Genomic DNA, 26,330 nt, shown 5'->3' with positions numbered 1-26,330 from the left:
GATGCATGAACCCCACTTTAAGAAGCTTCCACTTTTGCTCAGAGAAGTAGGTGCTCTCGCCCCACTTGAGGGCAGCCTATAGCCAGTGACTGATGCGGAGGCGATCAGCCCAGACCCCTTGTCGCTGGAGGAAAACGCTCTGAGGTGAATTCATGCTCTGGACACCCGTGGTGCCAGCCTACAGTGGACTTCAGCTGCAGCCCGTTCTGCCCAGCGGCTCTCCCTCCCCCACCTGCTTCCTCATGCCCTCTCCTGGTGGCACCCCTGCACAAACCAGGTGCACTTGAAGCGTCACATCAGGTGCTGCCTCTGGGGAACTGACCTGAGACGGATGCCAGGTGTGGTCCCAGGAAGCATCCTCCACAGAGAGGGTTTGGACTTAGAACGTCCACTGGCCGGCAAAGCCATTGCTGAGGTGCGGTGAGACGTGCAGCCTTGTGGGTGGGCGGAGGGGCGCAATCACCATGGTGGTATGATGAGCTGAACTGTCCCCCCAAATCCTTATGTTGAAGTTCTGATGCCCAGGACCTCAGCAGGTGACTGTGTTTGGAGATGGGGTCTTTACACAGGTGATATTAAGATAAACTGGTCATTAGGGTGGGGCCCTGATCCAGTAGCACCGGTGTCCTTATCAGAAGGGGAGATCAGGACACACAGAGGGACGACCATGTGAGGACACAGGGAGAGGACGGCCGTCTACATGCCCAAGAGAGAGGCCTCAGCAGGAACCAGCCCTGCCCACAGTTTGAACTCAAGACTTCTAGCTTCCAGAACTGTGAAAAAATATCTGTTTTTTTCAGTCCCCAGTCTGCAGTACTTGTTACAGCAGCCCCAGCTGAACACAGACGGGAAGGGTGAAATGGCAGCCGGAGAGCCTGGTCCATGGGGATATACGAGGACAGCTTACAGAGCATGTAGCCCTGAGACATGAAAGAGATGGGCAGCCAGTGAGGGGCAGCTGACAAGTAGTTCTCTAGCTCCTGCCAATCACCTGCAGGGCTTAAAACATGAGTAGCTGGGTCAAGCCCCAGAGTTTCTAGTTCAAAGGGCCTGGGGTGGGGTCGAGACTGTGCATCTCACGAGCTCCCAGGTGGTCCTGGTGCTGGTGGTCCAGGGGCCATGCTTTGAAAGCCACTAGCTTATTACATATAGAACAAAAAGAAAATTCTACATCAACGTTATCAATGAAAATACAATCATGGGTCTGCTTCCCCGTCTCAGCCAGGTCTCAGAGCCAGAGCCCATGAAGTGGAAGCTTTCTCAGGCCCCCCGAGAACAGCACAAGCACAGATAGCAGCGACTCTGAGACCTCCTCTAAAAGGCTGTGAGAACATAATAGTCCTGGTCTCCAGAAGAAAAACACCACCACCTGAGACACAGTGAGAAAGTGTCACACTCAACTTACAGCTATGGCTGCCACCATGACAGTTCTTTATTCCAGTGGACCAGCAGGCCAGGCAGTCACCATCCTGGCAGGGATGGTCCTGACCGTCACGTGGAGGTAGGCCACAGTCCAGGGCACCTCAGTATTTCTGAACTAGCTTCAACTGTAAGTGGTCAAGGCGAGCAGAGCCCGACAGGGGCATGGTCACCACAACACAGACCCCAAAGATGAGGGTCTGGTCGCCACCTGCCCCGGGCAAAGCAGGAGATGAGCATCACTTGTGGCCTCAGGACCAGGGGCTTAGGGGGCTGTAGGTGTCCACTCAGCCTCCTTCTAAGTTTTCCCAGGAAGAAACCTAGAGAGGCTGTAATACAAATGTGAGGGGCAAGTGGACCGGAGGGGCCAGGGTGACGCCAGCAGGGGGCTGAGGCTCTGCTCCGGCTCCCAACACCCTCCTCTGAAGGGCCACCCTTGGCTGATGGGAACCAGCTTATTTCCACACTGCGGTGGGGGGCACAGCTGATGGCAGACTGATATGAGGGCATGTGACACCCCACCTCAGAAGTGCCGATCACAAACCCAGCCGAAGGGGCGGTGCAGTGACAGGTCATCACCTGAACTGACAGCAGGGCGGGGAATGGCCAGCAGCTGGTCCAGCCTCCGCCTGGCCTCTGCTCAGGCCTGCTCACCTGGGTTTCTCTGGCCTGAGACATGTGGCCTCAGGCCAATGTCTTCGCTGAGGCCCAGCTCCTCTGCCCTGGGCCAGGACACAGCAGCCAAACTCCGAGCCCGGGGCTGTAGCATCCACCGTACCTCAACGCACACTTGACCCCAGGACAAAAGAGTGACGCAGGACCCACAGGAGGGTGGAATTGCTTTTATTGGGGCGGGCACCACAGGCCCGCCCATGGTCAGGTTAGTGTTCTGCCCTCACGGAGGCAGCCGGAAGCCTGGCGCCTCCACCCACCACCTGCCCAGGTTAGTGGAACATGCAAAGCACAGTCAGAGGGTAGAGGCAGGGGTGAAAGTCACCAAGACTGGGGGCTCGGTGGGGCAGGGACTGGGCTGGGCTGCCTGGGTTGGCACAGACCATCCAGCCAGTGTCCCTGGGACCAATGAAGGGCTGAGCTCCCTGGAGAGACAGGCAGGCAGCACCCCAGGCTCAATGGGCCACGGAGTCCATGGGGGAGAAGAACCAGCACACCCGAGATTCACCAGGAGGGTGTATCTCCCACCTCAGGCCTGGGTCCTTGGGGCCTGGGGTACGAGGGGGACACAGAAGGCACTTACTAGGGAGCTGAGGCTAAAAGGCTGAAGCCAGAGGCCTGGGGTCTCAGGAGAGTGTTGGGGGTTAGGGGCTGTGCAGGACCTGGGCCCAGGCTGGTTCTGCGGACTGGACCCTCACCTTCCCATGGGGGAGGGGCTTCTCTGGGCAGGCTGGAAGAGATGGCTGGCCCAGGTCCCCTCCGTCCCTGGCAAGGCCCACTGAGCCAACAGGTCAGTTCTGGAAACAGATGAAAAATGGAGGCCCTGAGAGCCCTGCTAGTGACAGGCCGCCCAAAGCAGCTAGGATTGGTTGGTCGTTGGGTGTGGCCGGCCTGTAGGGCAGGGGACCTCCACCAAGTAGACCCCTCCCTGGGAAGATGGGAGGGCTAAGTTGGGGGCCTGGCTCTGGACCCTCCAAGGCACCTGGCTGTGGTGAGTGGCAGGTAGAGAGGAGGGGCCTGGGGGAGAGGTGGTCAGTGTGGCTGGATCGACCCTGTCCCCCAAGACATAAGCTGTCTGGACAGCATGTATATATTAATATATTAGTCTGGTCTTTTTGGTTAAACTTTAGGCACCGCTTAGGAGGAAGACACCTTTAAACAGCAAAGAAAGAGCCAGCGCCTGGGCGGGGAGCCTGGCCACATGCAGAGCAGGAGGGCAGGTGGGGGGGGCAGGCAGGCTTCAGGCTGCAGCAGACTCGGGGCCCCCCACGGAGGACGTGGGCCCTGATGCATAGCGGCGGCCGTAGCCCGAGGAGGAGTAGGAGGAGGAAGAGAAGGTCATGGAGAAGCCGGAGCCGGTGGCATCAAAGCTGCCCCGGCGGGAACCGGCTCGGGAGCCAGTGCGCGAGCCGGTGCGGGAGCCGGTCGTCGAGCCAGAGCCGCTGACGCTGTAGGGGCTGTAATAGCCCTTGCTGGACTGGGCAGCAGCCTCCAGCAGCCGCAGCCCCGTGCCGTCCTCCACCATGCTGCGGTCTAGCGCGTCCTTGTAGGAGATCTTGAGCTTGGTCTTGGGGCAAGTGAGGTACTTGGAGTACGCGCCCACGTCACGCAGCTTCTGGGCGGTGCGGGCATCCACCATGCCGCGCTGCAGGGCCTCGTCCAGGGGAACGCGGCCGGGCGTGTCGGGCTCGATCAGGCCTCCCGTCAGGTACTGCACCTCCAGGAAGCGCTGGCCTGCCTCGTAGTAGAGCCAGCCCTTCTTCAGGGCCTGGGCGGCCGACATCTTGGTCTTGGTGCGTGGGTCCTCGAAGCCGCAGAAGGCCTTCTGGGCCAGGTTGATGCGGTCCACCATGATCTTGTCCACCAAGCCCTTGTTGACGGCGTCGGTGACGGGGAAGCGCTCGCCGGTGTTGGGGTCAATGATGCCCCCGGTGCAGGCCTGCGCCTCCAGCAGCCGCTGCCCGGTGATGTTGTCCACCAGGTTCCGGTGCATGGCCTCTGTGATCGACACCTTCTCCAGTGTCTCTGTGTCCAGGATGCCGGCCACGGGGCCCGTCTCCTCAGTGGGGTCGGACCAGGAGGCCAGCTGGGTTCTGGAGACGGCTGGGCTGATGGGATAGGAGGAGGAGGACCCCACGGAGGATGAGCGGGAGCGGAAGCCGCTGGCGTTGCCCGAGAGCATGTCGGCAAACTCAGTGATGGAGAGCGTGCCGGCGCGGTACTGGTCCAGCGCCGAGCGGTCAATGAGGTTCTTGGTGATGGCCTCATCAATGTCGTACTGGCGGCCGGAGCGGCGGTCAATGATCATGGACTTGACCACGCCATCCGAGGAGGAGATGGTGATCTCCTCCCACTCGCACTCCTGCTCGGACAACTCCAGGTACGTCTGGTGGTCAATCAGGCCCTTGCGGTAGGCCTCATACACCGACATCTCCTTGCCCGTCTCAGGGTCCACGATCACCACGCGGCGCTTGCGCACGGAGGACTTGGAGGACGTCTTCCGCTCCCGCTTCTTCTCCTTCAATGGCAGGAGGCAGAGGGCCGTCTGGGGGTCGGTGATGCAGCGCTCCATCAGCTGCAGGTAGGTGAGGTTCTCCTCCGTGTTGGGGTCGAAAAAGCCCTTGGTGTCATCTGAGGGGTCGGTCAGGATCTCGTTCATCTCCTCGTCAAACAGGCCGCGCTTGTAGGCCACCTCCACGGGCAGCCGGTGGCTCTCCTCGGGGTCAATGATGCCGCCCGTGGCAATCTGGGCCTCCAGCAGGCGGATGCCGTGGTCCTTGAGGATCAGGCCCTTCTTCATGGCCTGGAACAGAGAGATGAGCTTCCCAGAGTAAGGGTCCTTATAGCCGGTGACAGCGCGCTCGGCCGACAGCAGCTTGTCCTTGAACTCTGGACCCACAATGCCCATGCGCACAGCTTCCTCCACGGTCAGCTTGAGCCCCTTGATGGGGTCGATGATGTAGCCAGTGGCCGCCTGGGCCTCTAGGAGCTCAAAGGCCGTGCCGGGCCGGATGATGCCCTTCTTCATGGCCTGGTACACCGACAGCCGCTCCTTGGTGGCATCGACAAACACCCCGGCGATGCAGCTGGTGCCCTCCAAGAACTTCTGCAGGTTCTTGGTGACCTCCTCGACAGAGGCCAGGCCCTCCTGCAGCTGCCGTGCTGTGGCCTCATCCATGACCTGCGAACGCACCAGCTCTTCCACTGTGATCTGCTTGCGCAGGCCACGGAAGGTCAGCTTGCGGGCATCTGAGAGCGGCAGCAGCAGCTGGCCGCTCTTCTCGTCCTGGCGGCACCGCCGGAGCAGCTGCGTGTAGCTCAGGCGCTCGTCCGTGGACGGGTCCACGTAGGCGCGCACCTCGCTGGGCTCCGACAGCTGGTCGTGTGTGTCCACACTGAGGTAGCCACGCTGGTAGGCTACCTCCAGTGGAAGGTGGAAGCCCAGGTGTGGGTCTACGATGCCACCTGTGGCCAGCTGGGCATCCAGCAGCCGTAAGGCCTCCTCGGCAGGGATCAGGTCCTTCTTCATGGCCTGGAATAGTGAGATGGTCTGCTCCGTGTAGGGGTCGCGGTAGCCGGTCACGGCCCGCTCGGCTGACAGCAGCCGGTCGTGTAGCTCGGGGCCAACCAGGCCCTTGCGCACAGCCTCATCCACGGTGAGCCGCTCGCCCTTCACTGGGTCCAGAAGGAAACCCGTGGCTGCTTGTGCCTCCAGCAGTAAGCGGGCCACCTCAGCGCTCAGCAGCCCCCTCCTGAGGGCCTGATAGATGGTCAGTGTCTGCCTGGAGCCAGGGAGGTAGACGCCGGCCACACAGCCCGAGCCGTACAGGTAGCGCCAGGCGGACTCCGCCTCCAGTACCTCACGGAGGCTCTTGGTGCCCTCCCGGAGTAGGTTATAGGCCTCGCGGGAGATGACCCGGGCCTCATATAGGTCCTCGGCGGTGAGGCGGCGGCGGACGTAGTCATAGGAAGCCAAGTTCTGCTGGCGGATGATCTCGGTCTTCTCGATGATTTCAATGATGATAATGATCATGCGCTCCTTGGTCACCCGGCCAGCCTGGAAGTCGGCCATGAGGCGTGCCTGCTGCTCCTTGGGGATTAAGTCCGACTGCATCACCTCCCACAGGGACATGGTGGAGCCGCCATGGCTGCCGCCGCCCGGGATGTCAATCTGCGTCTCCTCAAATGCCCTCCGGGTCTCCTCCTCCGTATACACCTGCGTGGTCTCTACCACCTCCACCTTCTCTGCCCCCTTCAGCGGCAGGAGGCGCAGGCCGGTCTCGGGGTCCTCCACACAGCGCTCCAATAGCTGCCGGTAGGTTAGGTTTTCATGCGTGTTGGGGTCGAAGAAGCCCTTGGTGTCATCGCTCGGGTCTGCCAGGACGCGGTTCATTTCCTCGTCAAAGTAGCCGCGCTGGTAGGCCACGTGCACGGGCACGCGGTGGCTGTGCACCGGGTCGATGATGCCGCCCGTGGCGATCTGGGCCTCCAGCAGGCGGATGCCGTGGTCTCTGAGGACAAGGCCCTTCTTCATGGCCTGGAACAGGGAGATGGTGTTACCCGAGTACGGGTCCTTGTAGCCGGTGACGGCCTTCTCAGCCGATAGCAGCTTCTCGTGCAGCTCGGGGCCCACGATGCCCGCTTTCACGGCCTCGTGGACATACAGGCGCTGGTTCCGCACAGGGTCCACCAGGAAGCCGGTGGCTGCCTGGGCCTCAAGCAGGAGCGCGGCCGTGCTGGGCCTGAGCAGGCCACGCCGCATGGCCTCGTAGATGGTCACCTTCTCTTTGGAGTCCTCCAAGTAGATGCCAGCGAGGCAACCAGTGCCCTGGAGGAGCGTCCGCACAGAGTCCACCTCCGACAGATCCTTGACCGATGTCTTGCCGTCCTTGAGCTGCTCAAACTGAGCACTGCTGAGGACCCCAGCAGCCAAGAGTTCACTGGCCGGCACCGGGGCACGGAGGCCACTGAAGGAGAGTTTCTCACGCCGCACAGTTTCCACCTCTTCCACGATGGTGATGACAATCTTAATGATCTTCTCCACAGTGACCTTGCCTGTACGGAACTGACGCAGCAGCTCCAGCCTCTGTTCCTCTGTGAAGTACTCAGAGCTGATCAGCTCCCAGATGGTCACTGTCCTGCCCTGGAAGCTGCCCATAGGCACCTCGACCGTGGTCTTCTGGAAGGTCTCACGGGCCTGGAGCTCAGAGTAGATCTCCTCCTGCCGGGCCCGGGCGGCCTTCTCTGAGAGCGGCAGCAGGCTCAGACCCGTCAGCTGGTCGGGCCGGCACTGCTGCTGGAGCTGGCCATAGGTGACAGGCTCCCGTGTACTGGGGTCGTAGTAAGTCTTGGCGTCATCCCTGGGTGCCAACAAAGCTTTGCTGGTCTCCTTGTCCAGGTAACCCCGGGCACAAGCAACATCCAGAGGCACACGGTGGCTCCTGCTGGGATCCACAATGCCACCTGTGGAGAGTTGGGCATCTAGCAGGCGCAGACCCTGCTCCTTGGGGATGAGGCCCTTCTTCAGGGCCTGGAACAGGGAAACGCTCTGCCCCGAGTACGGGTCCTTGTAGCCTGTCACAGCCTTCTCAGCCGACAGCAGCTTCTCGTGCAGCTCAGGCCCCACCAGGCCAGCGCGCACGGCGTCGTCTACGGTGAGCCGGGCGCTTGTGGCGGGGTCAATGATGTGCCCGGTGCCAGCCTGGGCCTCCAGCAGGGCCACAGCCACCTCTGGCTGCAATAATTCTTTTTTCAGGGCTTCGTAGATGCTCAGCTTCTGCCCTGCCTCCTCCAGCCACACACCTGCGATGACGTTGGTGCCCCGCAGAGCCTGTCGCACAGCGTCCACCTCAGCTACCTCTTGCACTGAGCGTTCACCCCTCTGCAGCTGGCGATAGAGGTCACGGTTGATGACCTGGCTGTCTAGCAGCTCGGCGGCGGGCACCAGGGCGCGCAGACCCTCAAAGCACAGCTGGCCTTTCTGCTCGTGTTCCTCAACCACAGTGATGACGATTTTGATGATCTTCTCCACAGTCACCTTGCCTGTGCGGAACTGACGCAGCAGGTCCCGCCGCTGCTCCGCCGTGAAATACTCAGAGTTGATGAGCTCCCAGATGGTCACCGTCCTGCCCTGGAACTTGCCAAATGGCGCGGACACAGTAGCCTTCTCAAACACGTCCCGGGCCTCTGAGTCAGTGTAGACTAGCTCACCACCCTTAGCGGCCTGGTCTGTGAGTGGCAGGAGGCGCAGGCCAGTCTCAGAGTCCTCCACACAGCGCTCCATCAGCTGTAGGTAGGTGAGGTTCTCGTGCGTGTTGGGGTCAAAGAAGCCCTTGGTGTCGTCGCTCGGGTCCGCCAGCACACGGTTCATTTCCTCGTCAAAATAGCCACGCTGGTAGGCCACATGCACGGGCACGCGGTGGCTGTGCACCGGATCGATGATGCCGCCCGTGGCGATCTGGGCCTCCAGCAGGCGGATGCCGTGGTCCCTGACGATCAGGTCCTTTTTCATGGCCTGGAACAGGGAGATCTGCTCCCCAGTGTAAGGGTCCTTGTAGCCAGTGACGGCGCGCTCGGCCGACAGCAGCTTATGATGCAGCTCGGGGCCCACCAGGCCCTCCTTCACGGCCTCATTGACAGTCAGCCGACGGTTCCGCACGGGATCCAGGAGGAAGCCTGAGGCCGCCTGAGCCTCAAGCAGGATGAGGGCTGTGCCTGGGCTCAGAAGCTGCCTCTGCAGGGCGGCATACACACTCAGCTTCTCACCGGTTGGCTCCAGTAGCAGCCCTGCGATGCTGCTGCGGCCCTGCAGGTAGCGGCGCACGTCCTCCCGCTGCGAGAGCTGGGCCACTGTGGTGTGGCCCTGCTCCAGGCGCTGTACCTCCTCCATGCTCAGGATGCCTACCTCTTGCAGCCGCTGGGCTGGCACCTTCCGCCGCAGACCATCGAAGGCGTGCTCGGGCTCCGCGTCTGTGGCTGGGCCGTCGGGTGCATCCCGGCCGTTAGGTAGGATTTTGGAGGCCACAACCTGCGAGTGTGCCAATGCAGCCCGGTGCTCCTCTTCCAGCTGCTGTAGCCGCTCGCGCAACCTCTGGTTCTCCTCGGCCAGCAGCTTCTCCTGCTGCTGCCGCTGCTGCTCCAGGCGCTGCAGCTCCTCCTGCTTGCGCCGCACGCCCTCTTCAGCCTCACGCTGCTGCCGCCGGGCCTCCTCCATGCTGGCCAGCAGCTGCTGCTTCTCCTGCTCCATCTGCTGCTGCTGCCGCCGCTGCTCCTCACGCAGCTCCTGAGCCTTGGCCACCTCATCCTGGAAGAGCCGCTCCAGCTTGGCCTTCTCCTGCTCGATGAAGCGTTCCCGCTGCAGCAGGCTGTCTTTCTCTGAGAGGAAGCTCTGCTGCAGGGCCTGCGTCTCCTGTAGCAGCTGTTCCTGCTGCACGGTCTGCATCTGTGAAAGGGGAGGATGGTCAGGGACATCGGGGCCCTGGGGACACCCCACCCAGGCCTGCCCGCCCACCTGTGTGCGAGTGGTGAGGCCAGTACCTCCTCGGACTTGAGCTGTAGTGACCTGGCCTCCTCCCTGAGCTTCTCCTTCTCCCGCTCCAGCTCAGCAATGGCCTCCCGCAGGCGATCGGCATCTTGGTCGCTCTGCTGCCGCTGGATCTCCAGCGTCTGCACTAGTGTCACCTTCTCTTGCGTGGCGAGCTCAGTGCGGTGCAGCTTCTCACCTATCTCCTCAGCCTGCTTACGGAAGCGCTGGGCATCCTCCTCCGCCCGGGCTTGGGCCCGGCTCATCTCGGCCACGCGCAGCTTCAAGCGCTCAGCCTCTGCGCTCATCTCCAGCTGCCGCTGGCGCTCCGCCTCCAGGGTGCGCTGGAAACCCTGAGTCTCCTGCACCAGTTGCTGCGCCATCTGCTCCTTGTCCTCCTGTAGCCGCCGCGCCTGCTCCTGTGCAAGCTCCTTCTGCTGCTGCAGCAGCTGCGCCTCGGCCTTGAGCCTTGTGGCCTCCTGCACCGCCTGCATCTTTTCCTTCAGCATCTTTTCAGCCAGCGCCCGCTGCTGAGCCAGGTCTTCCTCTGCTAGCTGCCGCAGGCGGGCGGCCTCCTGGGCCGCCACACTCAGCCGCGCTGCCTCCTCCGCCACCTGCTTCATCTTCTCGGCCTCCTCCTCCAGAAAGCGCTGAGTGTTGTCTTTATCACGCAGAATGAGCGCGCGGTTCTCCGCCTCAATGCGCGCCTTGAGCTTGCCCAGCTCCTCCATCTGCACGCGCACGGAGAACAGCTCCTCCTCCACCTGGCCGCGCTGCCGGGTGGCCTCCGTCACCTCTGCCTTCAGGCGCTGCAGCTCCTCGTCCAAGATGCCCTTCTGGTGGTCCGTCTCTTCCAGCTGCAGCCGAAGCGTTGTCAGCTCCTGCTCCACCTGTGCCTTCTGCCGCAGTGTCTGCTCCGCGAACTTCTTGTGCTTCTCCATCTCCGCGTCGGCCGCCTGCTTCTGCCGCAAGGCCGCCTGCTCCGCCTGCGTGCGCCGCGCCGCCTCCTGCTCGGCTTCCTTGCGCAGCTTCTCGGCGGCGGCCTGCGCCTGTGCCCGGGCCTGCGCCTGCTCTTCCGCCGCCTGCTTCAGCCGCTCCGCCTCCTCCACCTGGCGCCGGGATTGCGCAGCCTCCCGCTCGGCGCGCTCCCGCGCCTCCTCCGCTTCCTCCGCTGCGCTCCGCGCCGCCTCCGCCTCTCCGCGCAGCCGCTCCAGCATGCTCTGCTCCTGCTGGAGCGTCTGCTGCAACTCCTGCTCCTTCTGCTGCACCGCAAAGGCGTGCGCCTTCTCCTCCGCCTGCAGTCGCTTCTGCGCCGCGTCCTGCGCCAGCTGCAGCTGCCGCGCCGACTCCTGCTCCGCGCGCTCGCGTAGGCGCCGCGCCTCCTCCACCTTGGCCTTGAGCCGCTCCACCTCCTCCAGCGCCGCCTTGCGCTGCCTCGCGGCCTCCTCTTCCGCCGCCAGGCTCTTCTGCACGCGCTCCTCCGCCTCCCGGCGCCGCTGTTCCTCCTCCGCCGCCAGCTGCCGCTGCCGCGCCGCCTCCACCTCCGCCTGCTCCTTGCTGCGCAGCGTGTTCTCCGCGTCGCCGCGGATGCGGCCGAGCTCCAGCTCCAGCTCCGCCTTGCCCGCCGCTGCCTTCTCGAAGCTCGCCTTGAGGGCCAGGATCTCCTCCTCCACTTGCCGCCGCTGCCGCAGCGTGTCCTCCACCAGCGCCCGCTGCCGCTCCATCTCGCTCTCCGACGCCCTGCGCAGTTGCGCCAGCCGCTCCTCGATGTCGGCCTTGTGCTGCGCCGCCTGCTCCTCCAGCCGTCGCCGCTGGAAGGCTTCGTCCTCCGCCAGCCGCCGCAGGCGCTCGTTCTCCGCCTCCTTCTCCTTCAGCGCGATCTCCGCCTCCGTCTTGAGCCGCGTGGCCTCGCTGATAGCCGCCAGCTTCTCGGCGAGCACACGCTCCGCCTCCGCGCGCTGCCGCGCCGCGTCCTCCTCCGCCAGCTGCCGCTGCCGCTTGGCCTCCTCGGCCAGGGCGCGCAGGCGGGCAGCCTCCTCGGCCAGCTCGCGGAACCGACTGGCCTCGGTTTCCAGCCTCTGCTTGGACTTCTCGCTGGTGGAGCGCGACTCCTCCTCGGCCCGCGCCTTGCTGGCCAGCAGCACCTCCATCTCAGCCCGCACCTTGGCCAACTCAGCCTCCAGCTCCTGGCGCTTCTGCGTGGCTGCGGCCGCCTCCCGCTGCAGCCGCGCCAGCTCCTCCTCCAGCAGCTGCCGCTGCTGCTCCCCCTGCTCCGTCTCGGCCCGCAGGCGGATCAGCTCCTGCTCGGCCGCCAGGCGCTGCTGCGCGGTGCCCTCCGCCAGCTGCCGCTGCTTCTCCAGCTCCTGCTCGGCCAGCTCCCGCTGCCGCACAGCCTGCTCCTCCGCCTTGCCGCGCCGCCGGGCCTCGCGCTCCGCCTCCTCCTTCTGCTTCTCCGCCTCCGCCTGCGCCAGGCTCTTCTGCTGCGCCACCTCCTCCGCCTGCAGCCGCAGCCGCAGCGCCTCGTTGGCCTTCAGCTGCCAGCGCTCCAGCTCCCGCTCTGCCTCCTCCCGGGCGCGCTCCGCCTGGGCCTGCTGCTGCGCATGCCGCTCCGCCTCCTCCCGCAGCTGCGTAACAGTCACATGCTCTTCCTGCAGCGTGCGCTCCAGCTGCGCTGTCTTCTCCGCGAAGGAGGCGCGCTTGCTCTGCAGCTCCACAGCCGCACTGCGCTGTGCCGTTTCCAGGGCCACCTGCACCTGGCGGGCCCGCTCCACCTCCGCCTGCCGCAGGCGCCGGTCGGCCTCCTCGGCCTGCAGCCGCAGCTCCTCCAGGGCCTGTAGGGCCCGCTGCTTCTCGCGGGCGGCCTCGGCCTCGGCCTTCACACGCAGGGCCAGCTCCGCCTCCGCCTGCCGCTTGCGCTGGGTCTCATCCTTCACCTGCCGCCGCAAGCGCTCCGCCTCCTCCTGCGCCTGCCGCTTCTGTGCCTCGGCCTCCTCAGCACGCGCACGCAGGGCCTGCAGCTCGTCCTCAGCCCCTCCACGCTGGCGCTCAGTGTTCTCCAGCTGCAGACGCACCACGCGGATCTCCTCCTCGATGCGCAGCCGGCTGCGTTCCGCTGCCTCCACCTGCCGGGCCTTGGCCTGGATCTCGGCGTCAGAGCTCTGCCGCAGGTGCTCCAGCTCCTCCTGGATGCTGCGCTTCTGCTGCTGCGCGTCCACCGCAGCCTCTTCCCGCCGCACCACCTCCTCCTGCATGCGGCGCTGCAGCTCCTGTGCCTCCCGCTCGGCCTGCGCCTTCGCCTGCGCATGTGCCTCCGCCAGCTGCCGCTGCTTCTCCAGCGCAGCCTCCACCTCGGCCAGGCGCTCCCGCTCCTCTGCCCGCTGCTGCTCAGCCAGTCTCTATGGCCGTGGCAGAGAGAGGGAGAGAACCAGAGACAGTGGTGAGTGTGCAGCTGCCACCAGGTGCGCACATGACACGGCACCAGCACAATCCACTCCCACAGCGCGGTGGAGGTTGAGGGAGGATACAGGTCACAGCCCGGCCGAGGGACAGAGCATGCACCCGCCAGGGTGCTCAGGGCAGGAAGCGCAGCCTGGCTCCGTAGTGCTCACCAGCCCAGGGAAGCAGGCCCAGGCATGCTCCCCTCTTGCCATAGACAGGGGACGAGACAGACGGACAGGGAGAGAGAGGAAGGGAGGAAGAGGAAGGGAGAGAGAGAGAGAGAGAGATCGCGCAAAGCAGGGGGCTCGTAGTGCCCATGAGCCACACCCACCGCACAGCCCTGCCCGAACACCATGGACACATGCCAGCCTGGCTCCTGCCACGGGGCCTTCTCCCTGACCCAGGAGAGCGGTGCACACCCGAGCCCACTCAGAAGAGGGACTCGAAAGCTTGCGGCTCCAACCACTGAGGGGGCTGCAGGTGGGCCAGACGGCGAGGCCACCCAGGAGACAGGAGGAATAGGACAGATGGGCACCCCCACAACTTCACACCCCAGCTCTTCCAGAGCAGTGACCATGTGGAGTGGCAACACGGCCAATAGGAGGCAGGTGCCAGCACAGAGGAAGAGAAGGCGCCAGCCACCAAGGCAGAGTAGTGCTCCACCGGGCTGAGGTGGGGCAGGCAGTGCTGCAGGGTAGGGGGCGCTGGCAACATCAGGCAGCAGGGCAGTGGGGAGAGCTGTGCTGAGTGGACTCTGACGGGTTCCCCAGGGCTGTGTCTGGGCCACAGAACGGCCCTCTGCACCCCCAGTGCCGTACCTCCTCCTCCTCCATGCGTCGAAGAGTCTCACTGATGAACTTGATGTACTGGCTGGTCAGCGTGGTCAGCTCGCTGTAGCGTGTGCGCAGATCCACATACTGGGGGGCGGGAGGGAGAGGACAGCCAGGGTCAGGCCTGTCACAGCCACAGCGCCCATGAGCCCACCCCACCCGCAGCCAGGCCTTACCTCCTGGATGACACTCTCAGACCCAGACTGGACCTTGGGCTTCTTGGCCGGGGAGGCGACTGGCTCAAGCTGTGCCTTATACGTGACCAGCTGAAGCTCATAGTCCTACAGAGAAACACCGGTCAGCCACCCCTCGCCCTGCCCCTGAACCTGCTCACAGGCTTTCACTAGCCGGGCCTGGGTTTAGGGCCACCCAGCCTCTGTGAGGGCGGCAGGAGGCAGAGGCCTCACCTTGATGGCATTGATGTACTGCTTCGCGAACCTCTGGCACTCCTCCACCTTCTCCCTGTGACGCTCGATCTCCTCCAGCAGCGCCTGTGGGGGACGTTGGTGAGTGGCCACAGGGCACACCCCCACCCCTGCCCCACCCCAGCCTGGCCCAGGCCCAGGCCCACCTTCTCCTGCCGCAGCTGCTCCCGCACAGCCTGGCTGTTGGCCAGCGGCACAGCCTGGATCTTCTCCTGCCGCTGCTTGGCGTCCTGCAGCCAGGCGCCCAGCGGGTCCGCACTCTCCCGATAGTAACGCAGCTGGCGGCCCAGCTGTTCCAGCTCGCGCTGCCGCACGTCGGTCTGGGCCAGCACGGCCTGCCAGCGCTCCAGCAGCTGGGTCACCCGCTCACGCCAGCGCTCCACCTCCACATCCCGCTCACCGTGCCGCTGCTGCAGCTGCTCACCCACTTCCTGTGCCCCTCGCAGCTCATCCCGTAGGGCGTCAAACACGGGCTGCTGTGCCTCCGCCTGGGCCCGCAGTTTCTGTTGGGGGCCAGAGGGGCAGGTACTTGTTCAGCCCAAGTCCCTGCTGCTGGCCCCCAAGGCCCCCTGGCCCTCCCAAGAGGCAGAGTCCTGGCAGTGGTACCTTGAGTGCGGCCTTGGTGGCCTCAAGCTCTGGGAGTGTGGCGGGCACGGCCTGGGCCTCCTTGAGCTGTTCCTCATGGACTCTGAGCACATCCTCAGCCCCCTGTGTGCTGCGGATTACCAGACTAATGGTCTTGAGCCTGAGGGGACAGCAAGGATGAGAGTTGGGGTGGGGGGTGGGCTTGAGGCAGCTGCCCCAGTGTTTGGCTGACCCTCGTGGTCACGGGCTTCAGAGAAAAGAACAGAGGCCTCAGGGAGAGGGTTTAGGGGACCTCTCGGACAGATGGACACTTCAGCTCCAGCCTGAGTCCTGGAAGGAGGTTGCGCTGGCCAGGGGAACAGCAAACCCCAAGGCCCTGAAGCAGGGGATCCCAGCCAGCTGCACTGGAGCCTGGGGACAGCTCTTCCAAGGCTGGGTGGGGGGACACCGAGTGTCCAGAAAGGACGCAGTTTCTGCAGCGTGGCAAGGGACTGAGATAACACATCGGAAACAGGCAGCGCCTTGGAGGGCGAGTCCAAGATGGGAGCGGGGAGAAGGATTTCTCACTCCACTCTGAAAATGGACTCGGACTGAACTGCGTGTGTGCTGAGATGAACTACAGAGAATAGAAGGGGCCCTGTGGCTGGGTGGGGGAGGGGCAGGCGGGAGGAGGGGGCCCTGGTGAGGGACTGTGGGGGAGGGAAGTTAGGAGATGGGGCAAGTGCAAGCCCCCCGGAAAGACCTCATGTGGGCCCCTCTGCCATCTCAGCCACTGTCCCACCCCCTACTTCCCCTTCCCAGGTCTTCATCTCTGCCCTCCCCCCAGAACCCCTCCCTTGAGGTCACTGGCACTCCCCATGAGTCCCTTTGTCTGAACTACATGCCACGTCCCCTGTGGGTGTTCTTCACCCTCCTGGGCTCTATTCTCTGCCCACACTCCTGCACTTTTCTCAAAGACACTCACCTAGCTCCTGAGTCCCACGGGTGGGATCCCCCAAGTCCTGACTCCCACAGTCCCTCACCTCAGGAAGGCATGCCGGCCCTCTCGATCCCTCTCTCACCCCATGTCCATCCATCAGGAAGTCCCACCTTCAAGGCACATCAGGACTGAATCCCTCTCCCTTCGTCCGTGACCCCCACCCTGGTCCACACCCATCTCCTGGCCAGATCCCTCAACAGACCGCACCTCACTGCCCAGCCCCCTGCCCATCAGCCTGTCCTCTGCCAGCACACAGTAGTCAGGACTCCCTTTACTCAGAACCCTCCCAAGGTCACAGTCGAGGCTGACAGGTGCACTCACTTCTCCAGGTAAATGGCGGAGAGGCTGCGGACCTGCTCCAGCTTGCCCAGGGTCAGTTCCAGCTCCGAGCGGAGAGTGGGAGCAGCAGGCGACGGTTCAGGCAGGGCCAGGACCTTCTCGGCCTCGGCAGAGAGCCGGGCAACCCCCTTGCCCAGCCCTTCCACCTCAGCCTGTGCTTTCTGAGGAGAGAGCGGGGACAAGCTGAGCACACTGCGAAGGTGGAGGGGGACGAGGACAGGGACAGGATGGCACCCACCTGCTGCTCGGCGATGCGCTGGGCGCACTCCCGCGCGGGTTCCTTGTCCAGCGGCAGCCGCAGACGGTGCACAGTGCGTGTCTCGCAGGCCTCCAGCTGCAGCCGGATGTCCTTGAGCTCTGAGATGCAGCGCTGACAGCGCGACTCCTCCTGCTCGCCTGGGGACACAGCTCGCTCACTCATGTGCTGCCGCCTGCCCTCCCTCCCATGCCCGCCTGCACTCCCCCGCACCTACCCTGTTCCAGGCTCTGCAACAGCTGCTGGTAATGACGACTACAGGAGCTGTACTCGCGCTCGGCCTGCAGCCTGTCCTCGGGGCCGAAGCTGCTGGCATCCTGGCTGTCTCGCAGGAAGGCCTGGTAGTGCAGCTCCAGGGCACGCAGGGCCTGGCGCTGCTCCTCCGGCTTCAGTGTGCGGAACTGCAGGCAGCACGTGGCACTGAGCACGCAGAGCAGGCTCAGCCACAGGAAGCCCCCCCCCACCCCATGTGGCCCCGTGGGGCAGGCCTACCGTGACCAGGGACCAGGAGCGGATGAGCTGCAGGTCTCGGCTGAAATTCTGCCACGCCAACAGGCTCTTCATGTCCACGTGCAGCTGCTGCCACAGCGTGACCAGGGCCTGGTGCTGGGCCTCCAGCCTGGCAGGTCAAGGCTGAGGTCAGAAGCGGCTGGACACCCACCCACTGCCACCCACTCCAGTGGCCACACCCCGGGCCACCCACCTGCTGACGGCCTCCTGGGCCTCCTGGTTGGGCGGGGGCACGAGGAAGCACACGGAGGGCACGGCGGCCTCGCTGCCGCAGCTGCTGACCACCTTCCAATGAAACGGCTGCGCAGGGCCCACCATCTGGCACTTGTCACCCTTGTGCACGGTCACCTGGGGCAGCCGGAGCTGTCAGAGTGTAGCCACGCCCACCCCCGTCACACCCTCCATCCGCAAGCCCTGCGGGCCTGCCGCCCTCACCTCCACCTGCTTGTAGTCGCACACAGCCAGCAGCGGGATGCTGCCCCGTGTGGGGTGCACGGCGGTGCGGGGCTTCAGCTGCACGATGGCTTTGGCCCGCTTGGCCAGGCCTGACAGGTGCCCCCTGTACTCGCTCAGCTGGTCCTTCTCATCCTGCAGGGGAGGAGTAGCTCAGAAACCCTCCTCCAGCATCCAGACACCAGGTGCCTGAGCAAGGGTCTGTGGGGGGCAACTGGAAGCAGGAGGCGTGGCCAGGACAGGCCCTCAGGGCTGGGCCTGCAGCAGAGCCCACGGACCCTCCTTCCTTCTGGACCAGGACTGAATGTGCTCCCCCTGCCCTGGGTCACGCACTGTGTCCTCTAGGGGAGGGGTCCCAGTTGTACTCTGGCCCCACAACATCCTCTCCCCTCCATTCTCCCCCTCCCACTGCACAAGTTTACCTGCCTCCCACCGTTCAGCCCGTCCAAGGGGCCAAACCCACCAAGGACTGTCCAAGGATGCGGGTCAATAGTACACCTGGAAGTTGTCTGCACCTCCAGCAGACAACACTGCTAAGGGGGCTTCCTGGACCTCACGGCCTTCACTGACCCCCACTCCTGAGCACCAGAGCCCCCAGCCAGCAGGGCTTCCAGCCTTCTTGCTCCCCCATCACTTGCCCTGCCCCCAGCATTCCCAGAAGGTCCGAGGCCCCTCCCGGGTGTCCCCACCTGTCCCAGGGCACACAGGCACCACATTCAGCTGCCTCTCTGCCCAGCTTGGCCCTAGGCGTCAGAACCAAGATGCCGACAGACTCGCATATGGTGAAAGGGCTGGTGACGGAGTGGCTGACTCAGGTCTACTCTCTCCAGGAACTGTGAGCGTGGAGGGCTCCTACCGCTTGGGCCAGACACCTGCTACCACTCCAGGACCCTGCCACAGGCCTCTCAGTTGCCACACACCGTTCCACTGTGCTGACCGCCAAACCCCATCGTGCCTCCCCAACCCCTGCTGGCCCCCAATCACTGCCCCTCCACCTGTAGAGGGACCTTTCCAAAGCACCAATGTGGCCCAGATACGAGCTGCCTCTCCCAGACCCCCTCCCCCCCATCGCCTGCCCCGCTTGTACCTCTCCATCCCTGAGTCAGGTGGCCACCCACCTTCACCCCTGCAGGCACCCTGGGCAGCCGGCTCACCTGGGCATCCTGCAGCAGGTCCTCGAGGCGAGTGACAGTGATGGAGCGGTCGCAGGTGTACTTCCTGCGCAGCGTCTCCTGTAGCTTCCGCAACTGTTCCTCGGCTTCCCGCACATCTGAGAAGAACTGGGACAGCAAGAAGAGGTCAGGCTGGGCCCTGGCAGGGCTGCCCCAGCACGTGCCTGGGAGGACTTCCCTGTGAGCTCAGTGGGACAGGGAGGGGCTGCACGTTGCAACAGTGGTCTAGGGGCTCCTGGGGGAACGCTGTAGCTAAGCCGGCATTGGTGGTTCTCACCTGGAAGTAAGCGGTGTTCTCCTTCAGGTGGGCCTCAATGCAGCAGCACAGCTGTAACATCCAGCTCCACTGGGTCTGCAGGGCCGCCTGGAAGGACTGTGGCATGGCGGGTGTCCTGTCAGTGCCCCCACCACAGGCCAGGGGATCCCTGAAGCCCCCTACCCCCATCATGGGCACCCAGGGGCTCCCCCGCATACCCCCACTGTGGGCACCAGGGGCTCCCCACAGCCCCCCATCCCTCCCCCACCTCCACTGTGGGCCGAGCAGGGTGGTCCTCCCGAAGCAGCCGGTCCCCGGTGCTCTGGATCTCCTTGATTTTCTTTTCCTTCAGCTCCAGCTCACGCATCAGGGCCTGATACAGAGGCAGTGGGTCTCAGCAATGGCATCAGGGCCACACGGGGTCAGCCAGTGTCCCATCAAGTGCCACCCAGGCCCCCTGGCTGTCCTGCAGGGCCCGGAGCTGGACCTCACCGCCTCCACCAGGGCCGGCGGGGTGGGAGGGTGTGCAGGGCGCTCACCGAGTAGCTCTCCTTCTTGGCAGCCATGTTGGCATTGCGCTCGCTCCAGTCGAAGCCCACCTCCTCCTCTTCTCTCTCACTCAGCCACATCAGCTCCTTGGTGGCTGCTGCCACAAAGCCATGCAAGCTCTCCAAGGACCGCAGGCGGGCCTTGGAGGAGTTCTGTGGGCAGGTAGGGTGTCAGCAGGCCACTGCCCTGCGGCCACCCCACCGCCTGCCCCGCCCCATCAGCTGCCTGGCGCCCACTCACCAGCAGCTTGGCAAACTGCAAGTCCAGTCGGCCCAGGCAGTCTCGGTAGGTACCTCGGATGGCTGGGGCGAGCTGGCCCTGCAGGGGACAAGGAGGGGTGAGTGAGGCCTGCGTGGCTGGGAGATGGTCCACCACCCGCGGCCCACCCCACAGGCACCGCTCACTTCATCAGTCCGCGCCCGCTCGATCTTGGCCCGAAATTCCTCAATGGACTGGTGCAGGCCTCGGTGGCTGCCCAGCTGCGCCTCCACACTGGGCAGGTCCACACCCCACTCGGCACTGTCCACCCGGCGCTGGTTCTCTTCCACCCAGGCCAGCAGGTCGTGCAGGTAGCGCAGAGTGGAGTCCTCAAATTCGGGGCGCCGCTGCGTGCTCTGCGTGCTCTGCGTCACCTGGGTCACCTGGGTCACGGGGGCCGCGACACCTGCCTTCAGCCGGAGGTTGTACTCAGTGCGGATGGCCACCAGGCGCTCGTGCAAGCGGTACACCCTGGGGGCAGTGGGGAGTCAAGCGGGGGTGAGTAGAACGAGGAGGCCCCCCAGACCCCCCAGCAGCGGGCGGGGCGGGGCGGGGCGGGGCAGGGCCCACCTGCGGTACATCTGCTCGCCCTGCGGGTGCCGTCCATCCTTCAGGGACTGCACGTCGTTGAACAGTATGCGGAGCATGTGGTCAGCCTTGTCCAGGTCCCGCTCCACCTCGCCTGCCCGCTGAGCTGCCTTGCCTGTGGCCAGCAGCCGGATGTCCTGCAGGGTGGGCACCGTGACTCAAACCCCGGCCCAACCTGCATCCTTTCCTCCCCACCAGCCCCGTCTTCCTAATGAACAAATGGGCAGCTATGGCTCTCTGGGGGAACTGGGATCCAGTCCAAAGGCGTTGCTAAGTCCAAGGAGCCAGACCTTTCATGGCCTCATCGAGGTTCCCAGGCCTCACCCTCCCCACCACCCCCTCCAGGCAGCAAATCCTCCCGCAGGCCTCTGCAATGTCCTGCCTGGTGCCCAGAGCCAGCTCTGCCCAAAGCAAGCAGTCAGCGCTGGCTGCGCACCAGGAGGGAGGTGCTGGGGCTGCTGCTGGCCTGCTGGCTCAGGCGTGGCAGGTTTGGGCTCCTCCCACCTCCCTGCAGCCTCAAGCCAGTCCCACCCCTGTCCCCTCCCCCTCACCGACTGCAGCAGGGCGTCGGCTTGATTCAACTGCTCTTCGCACAGCCCGGCCTCCATCTGCAGTTTGCTCACGATGCGCTGAAGACTCTCCAGCCTGCAGCCCAGCACCCACGGGACCCGTTGTGAGGGGGTCTCCCGCCAGGCTCCCGGCCACGGAACGCAGCCCCTTCCAGCTCCTGGCCTCCCCACCAGCCTGCAGCCCACAATCGCGCTGGCCCGAATGTGGGTTTCCCAGCCTGGAGGGGTATTTCCTCTCCAGGCAGTGACTCACCCTCGGGTGGCTTCCCTGCCACCGCAGGGCCCCGCCCGTCACCCACAGCCTCCCCAATCTCAGCGGCCGCCCACCTCTCAAACTCGCTCCGAAGCTGCTTCTCCCGCTCTAGGATGGCCACGTGCAGCTTGCCCCACTCCTTCTCCACGTCCAGTGGGTGGTAGCCGGGGGGCATCTTGAGCTGGCCTGCATTCACCGCCCCCTGTAGGCAGGGGCCAAGCTCAGTCCTAGGCCACCCAGGCCCCCAGGCCCCCGCCAGCCTGACCTGGAACAGCCCCGGTCCCAAAAGCTCAGTAGTGAGGCCAGGCCAAGCTCACTGGACGGGACCCCCAGGCCAGGCCCTTAGACAGCCTCACTCACCTCCGGATGCCCTCCACTTACCTCTGAAATGCCCCCACTCCCCTCCCTCCAGGACCCCCCCTCACCTCCAGAGACTGGTAGATGCCCTTGGACCGGTTCTTGTCCGCCTCCTTGGCTGGAAGCTCTGTCTCCTTAAATTTCAAGAACTGGCACCATAGGATCTGTGGGGACAAGGGACCTCAGCAGCCAGGCCTGGGCCCCCACAGCAGGCACGTGCCCCAGGCCCGAGTGCAGAGGCCTACCTCAATCTCCTCGAAGCTGGAAGGGAACCTGCGCTCCTCGAAGGAGGCAGTGTGGTGCCGGATCCACTGCAGCAGCAACAGCACCAGCTCCCGGTACTCCTGCCAGCGCAGCTGAAGCTCCTGAGGGCGAGCCAGGGTGTCAGGGGCCACCAGGGGCTGCAGGGGCCACCGCAACCCAGACCCGCCAGCCACCACTTACGTTGGCCTTCACCCCGTCCTGCACATCAGGCACGCGGGGCATGGCGTCGTACAAGGACGAGACGTACGTGATGATTGACTTCTCATCGGGCTGGGGGACATCCACATCTGTGGGGGAGGGAGGTCAGTGGGGGCCCCCATGCAAGCAGCAGGGAGGGGCAGGAAGGAGGGGCAGTGCACGCACCCTCAGGGTCCAGGAGCCGTGTCACTCCCAGGTCCCGCTCTGCCACAGAGAAGGCCTGGTCCAGGTTCTCCAGGTTGGTCTGACGATACACCTTGTTCATGTCGATAAGCATGGGCCTGTGGGCAAAGTGGTCCGTGGGCCAGGCAGGTGGGGATGCAGGCGGGGACCCAAGGGCAGGTTAGCACAGACAGATCCTCCAAAATGCCCACAATGCAGAACCCCAGCCCCACAGTCACCCTTAAACATACACTGCCTATCCCACGAGCACCCAGCCCTGACCATAGGCAGCTGTGTGCCCATGTTGTGCACTTTGGGCCCCAATGCCCGGCGGTCAAGGGGCCTACGGTGGGCACAGGTGCGTGTGGAGTGCACTGAGTAGAGGGTGCCGGGCAGCCTGGGCTCCCTGCAGCCACCCTGCCCACCGGGTCCCAGGTGCTGGGTAGGGCTGAGGTCCCCCGAAGGCCATTCCCACCATGGCCTGGCCACCCGGGCCCCTTCTGGGGCATCCACATGAGGCAGACACTCATGGCTGTGAGAGCCAGCAGCCCACTGGCCCTTTGGCCTCACGGAAGCCAGGGTGCCTCTTCAGGGCCCAGGAGGCGGGAAGGGTGTGGGTGGGGTGGCTGGCACGGGCATTCGTCCCCACAGGCAGCAGGTTCCCATCCGCGGAGACGCGCCTCTCACCACCCTCCTGCCCTAACTTGTTTGAAGTCGCCCAGCTGAGCGGCTCCAGGCGCCCTCGACCCACAGCCCCGTCTGTGCCTCTGAGGCCACCTACTTATGCCGGTGGATGATGGCATTGAAGAGGCGGCCGTCACGCCAGCTGGAGGTGAAGTTGTCACAGCGCAGGCCCTGGTAGCCCTCCACCATGCGCTGCGACCAGAGCAGCAGCTTCTCCTTAGCCGTCATGTCCTCTGACTGCCCGCTCACCTGGATGTCCGAGATCTGCCCCACGTGGTGGGCAGGGGGCAGCTCAGCCAGACCGCCCATCCTGCCCTGCACGCGCAACCACTCGTCTGAGGGCAGGACTGCTCGGCACCCAGTCAGGCACATAGGAGCCACCAGGCCAGTGGAAGCAGGGGACCCGCCACACCTCAGCACCACAAGCCCAGACCACTCCAGCCAGCAGCTCCCACAGTGTAAGTCACAGCCCCCAGCCCTGACTGCAGACACATGGTGGGTGCCCTGAACTCCCTGCTGGGAAGAGGGCTCCAGGAGCACAGCCTGCTTGGAGGGCAGGCCCAAGGAGAGCAGCTGGTTGCCCAGAAACCGGGGCCCAGAAAATGCTGTCACGGTGGGGGTGGGGGCCGGGCAGCCCCTCTCCAGCTGCAGGCTGGGGTAGTGTCTCTGGGGCCGGGCATGGTATGCCTGGCAGCCTGGCCTGGGCATGCTGGGGCCATGGTACCAGCCTGGCCCTGCACGGAGTCTCATCCCTCAGGCCTGGCCTGCCAGCCTGTTTGGCTGTCTGCACACCCGCCTGCCTGTCCCTGTCTGTCTGTCTGTCGGCCTACACGCCTGTGTGACTCAGCTGCGTGCCAGCAGGGCTCTGCCTGCCCAGCTCTCAGATTTGTGGCTTCCTGTGTAGCCGGGAAGGCAATGGATGAGTCAGCCAGTGCAGGGGGTGCTTCTCCAGAACCTTCCCCAGGGCAGGCGGCTGCACCAGGAGCAGAGAACACATTCCTCTGCAGGGAGGCTCTGCGGGCCCTGCCTAGCCAGGCCGGAGGGCGTAGGATAAGCAGGATGTACAGAGAGGCCTGGGCCCGCAGGGCACGGACTAGCCCAGGGCTGGGCGGGGGCCACAGGAAGGCTGGGATACCCAAAGCCCCAGCTCCCAGGCCAGCCCTGGAGAGCCCAGAGGCAGCAGAGGCTACTGGGTGGCCACTCTACCTGGAAGTGCAGGATGATGGTCCAGATCAGGCCAAGGGTCAGCTTGGGGTTGCCGTCAGCAATGTCATCGTTTCTGATGTTCACCAATTTCACCTGCGACCAAGCTGCCGTCAGTGATGCCTGCAGACCAGCTTGGGCAGAGCCTGGGCTTACAGCCGGAGGCAGTGACGCCCACAGGCCGGTATGGGTGGGGTCTCGGCCTGCAGCCGGGGGCAGTGATGCCCATAGGCCAGCTGGGCAGGGTCTGGGCCTGCAGCAGGCAGCCTCACCTGGCGGTGTCGGAGGTAGTCCAGGGCGATCTGCACGTTCTGTAGCTTGTGGAAACGCATCCTCCCCTTCTCCCGGGGCTGTGCGGGCGGGGGCATGGCCAGTCAGCATCCAGAGAGCAGCGGCCCTGCCGCCCGCCCTCAGAACCCCCCAAGGCACCTGTGCAGTGAACTGGGTCTTCCCAGTGTGGCAGCAGCCCCTCCCATGTCCCCAGTGCACCCTCCCCAGCTGGCAGGGGGGCCGTGGGCCCAGGGGCCAGGACTGGCTGCAGGAAGGAAGGAAGGGGGTGGGAAGGAGACAATAGTCAGGAAGGCGCGGGTGGAGGGCAGTGGCATGGGAGGAGGGGTCCTCCTGCCCTGGGCAGTACAGTAGGCGGGACAGCAGGCAGCTCACGCATAGCCATCTGCCCACCCAAGTGCTAGGCACAGGTCGGGTGGACTGGCCACCAGCCCCGGTGAGCTGGGCTCCAGCCTCAGGGAGCCCACGTGCTGCCATGGCCAGCAGGCACCACCACTCACCAGGCGCGAGCTCCTGATTATGTCCCGCTCTCTTGGCTGCCCAGCCAGAGCAGGGCAAAGGGTAAAGGGCAGAGGTCAAGGTTCAGAGTCCAAGCAGCAGAGAAAGCAAGGCAGAGCAGAGCATGAGGTTACGTATCAGGGTTTCGACGAGAGGGCAGCAGGGCCATGGCCACTCCCGGGCCAGCCTGACACTGGCCCGAGAGGCGCAATGGGGCATGAGGCTGGGCTGAGCATGGAGTGGGCATGTGGGCATGTGGACGAGGCCCCAAGGAGGGAAGGCAGGCCGGGCCACAGAGGGACGGGCGGGTACACGTACCAGGCTGTCCCCTGAGAGCACCTCCAGCAAAGAGATGAGGTTGTGGCCATCTCGGAGGTCTTCATACAGGTCACTGATGTGTCTCTGGGCCTGTGGGCACAGAGGTGCTGGCCGAAGGTTCCCCACAGGCGGCGGGGGGGGGGAGTGTCATTGACCCCAGAGGGCAAGAGGCAGGAGGCCCACAGAATATGCCCGAGGGCCCAAGGAGGCACCTACCTCTGCCTTCCAGTGCTACAGGAGAGACCAGGAGAGACCCGGAGAGCAGGAGAGAGCAGGGGAGACCCGGAGAGCAGGAGAGAGCAGGGGAGACCCGGAGAGAAGAGGAGGAGGAGGAGGGAGACAGGGGAAGCCAGCAAGGGGAGGAAAAGACAGAAAATGACAGGTTTGAGATGAAAGGTGAGCTCCCAGGCCAGGGACCCCGCGGGCAGGGGTGGGGCGGTGGGAGGCGGGGGGGGGGCACCCTCCTTATTCCCACCCAGGATACCCTCAGCCGTGACCACACGCACACACAGATACATGCACAGGCCACAAACCTTGATGAGATGCTTGTTGACCCACTTGGTGAAGGTTTTCTTCTGCACACGGTCTCGTTCATCTGAGAGAGACAAGCCAGGTTACCTGGGGCCTGGGAGAAGCCCCGGGAGCCCCCAGGAGGGGACCACCACGCACACACCTAAAGAGGGCCTCAGAATCACACTGAGACCCAGAGACCCCGGCCCAGCCCCCAGACAGCCCTGTCCAGGCAGCGAGGGGGCGCTAGGCACACAAGGTGCCTGCTGCTGAACCCCCATTGTCTCCTTCTGGAGATGGGAGGGTCCAGAGCTGGCAGCCGCAAGCACCCAGAGGCCAAAGCCACAGCACACAAGTCCCAGCCTGCCCCACCCCCACATGCTGCCTTGCGGAGACCTGAGCAGTCAGGTCCCAAGATAGGACCCAGGACTGGTCACACAGTGGTAAGTGGGGAGCTGTGTCCTTCCAACTGGGCCGCCAGCCTTTTCCATGATGCAGAGAGCCCCCCACCCACCACAGCCCTATAGCCAAAGCCCAGAGGCCACTGCCAGGCTTGCCAACATGAGCCAGCCCTGCCCCAGGTGGGTCTGAATGACTGGTCCCCAGGCAGCTCTGCACCTGGGCCAGGACACAGCACCTTGCCCATGGCCCCAGCCCATCTCAGAGTCCATCCCCCCAATTCAGACCCTCAGAGTCTGGACCCCACCCCCGCCGGAGCCAGGCTTCCTGCCACAGGAAGTGGGCGCTCCCTGCCTCAGCCTGCACTGCCATGCCC

General features: G+C 64.6%; 1 protein-coding gene across 28 annotated transcripts in view; it reads right to left on the bottom strand.

Annotated features, from left to right (window-relative positions):
• Positions 1–2,246: 2,246 nt before the first annotated feature.
• Positions 2,247–26,330, bottom strand: part of PLEC (plectin) — a 52,769-nt gene continuing 28,685 nt past the window's right edge. For 10 of the 28 annotated variants that reach the window (XM_074316492.2, XM_074316493.2, XM_074316494.2 and 7 more), the window contains 33 exons: positions 25,579–25,640; positions 25,262–25,276; positions 25,046–25,135; positions 24,730–24,765; positions 24,214–24,291; positions 23,945–24,037; positions 22,836–23,002; positions 22,058–22,173; positions 21,875–21,981; positions 21,676–21,795; positions 21,499–21,594; positions 21,148–21,275; positions 20,803–20,896; positions 20,234–20,388; positions 19,810–20,134; positions 19,646–19,723; positions 19,396–19,557; positions 19,125–19,229; positions 18,878–18,973; positions 18,583–18,708; positions 17,411–17,563; positions 17,169–17,323; positions 16,958–17,084; positions 16,683–16,866; positions 16,448–16,605; positions 16,192–16,370; positions 14,913–15,051; positions 14,453–14,809; positions 14,289–14,372; positions 14,058–14,162; positions 13,870–13,968; positions 9,628–13,008; positions 2,247–9,532 (listed from right to left, as the gene is read on the bottom strand). In XM_074316492.2, the coding sequence (XP_074172593.2) occupies positions 3,332–9,532; positions 9,628–13,008; positions 13,870–13,968; positions 14,058–14,162; positions 14,289–14,372; positions 14,453–14,809; positions 14,913–15,051; positions 16,192–16,370; positions 16,448–16,605; positions 16,683–16,866; positions 16,958–17,084; positions 17,169–17,323; positions 17,411–17,563; positions 18,583–18,708; positions 18,878–18,973; positions 19,125–19,229; positions 19,396–19,557; positions 19,646–19,723; positions 19,810–20,134; positions 20,234–20,388; positions 20,803–20,896; positions 21,148–21,275; positions 21,499–21,594; positions 21,676–21,795; positions 21,875–21,981; positions 22,058–22,173; positions 22,836–23,002; positions 23,945–24,037; positions 24,214–24,291; positions 24,730–24,765; positions 25,046–25,135; positions 25,262–25,276; positions 25,579–25,640 (13,571 nt within the window). In that variant the 3' untranslated portion in view covers positions 2,247–3,331. The remainder of the gene's footprint in view (positions 9,533–9,627; positions 13,009–13,869; positions 13,969–14,057; positions 14,163–14,288; positions 14,373–14,452; positions 14,810–14,912; positions 15,052–16,191; positions 16,371–16,447; positions 16,606–16,682; positions 16,867–16,957; positions 17,085–17,168; positions 17,324–17,410; positions 17,564–18,582; positions 18,709–18,877; positions 18,974–19,124; positions 19,230–19,395; positions 19,558–19,645; positions 19,724–19,809; positions 20,135–20,233; positions 20,389–20,802; positions 20,897–21,147; positions 21,276–21,498; positions 21,595–21,675; positions 21,796–21,874; positions 21,982–22,057; positions 22,174–22,835; positions 23,003–23,944; positions 24,038–24,213; positions 24,292–24,729; positions 24,766–25,045; positions 25,136–25,261; positions 25,277–25,578; positions 25,641–26,330) is intronic. The other 18 variants (XM_074316495.2, XM_019712186.3, XM_019712181.3 and 15 more) reach the window with 4 other exon arrangements.

This window comes from Rhinolophus sinicus, chromosome 6 (assembly GCF_057876585.1).
Source record: "Rhinolophus sinicus isolate RSI-liver-muscle chromosome 6, RSI-T2T, whole genome shotgun sequence".
Classification (NCBI taxonomy): domain Eukaryota; kingdom Metazoa; phylum Chordata; class Mammalia; order Chiroptera; family Rhinolophidae; genus Rhinolophus; species Rhinolophus sinicus.
This window is presented reverse-complemented; position numbering and strand designations above follow the sequence as displayed.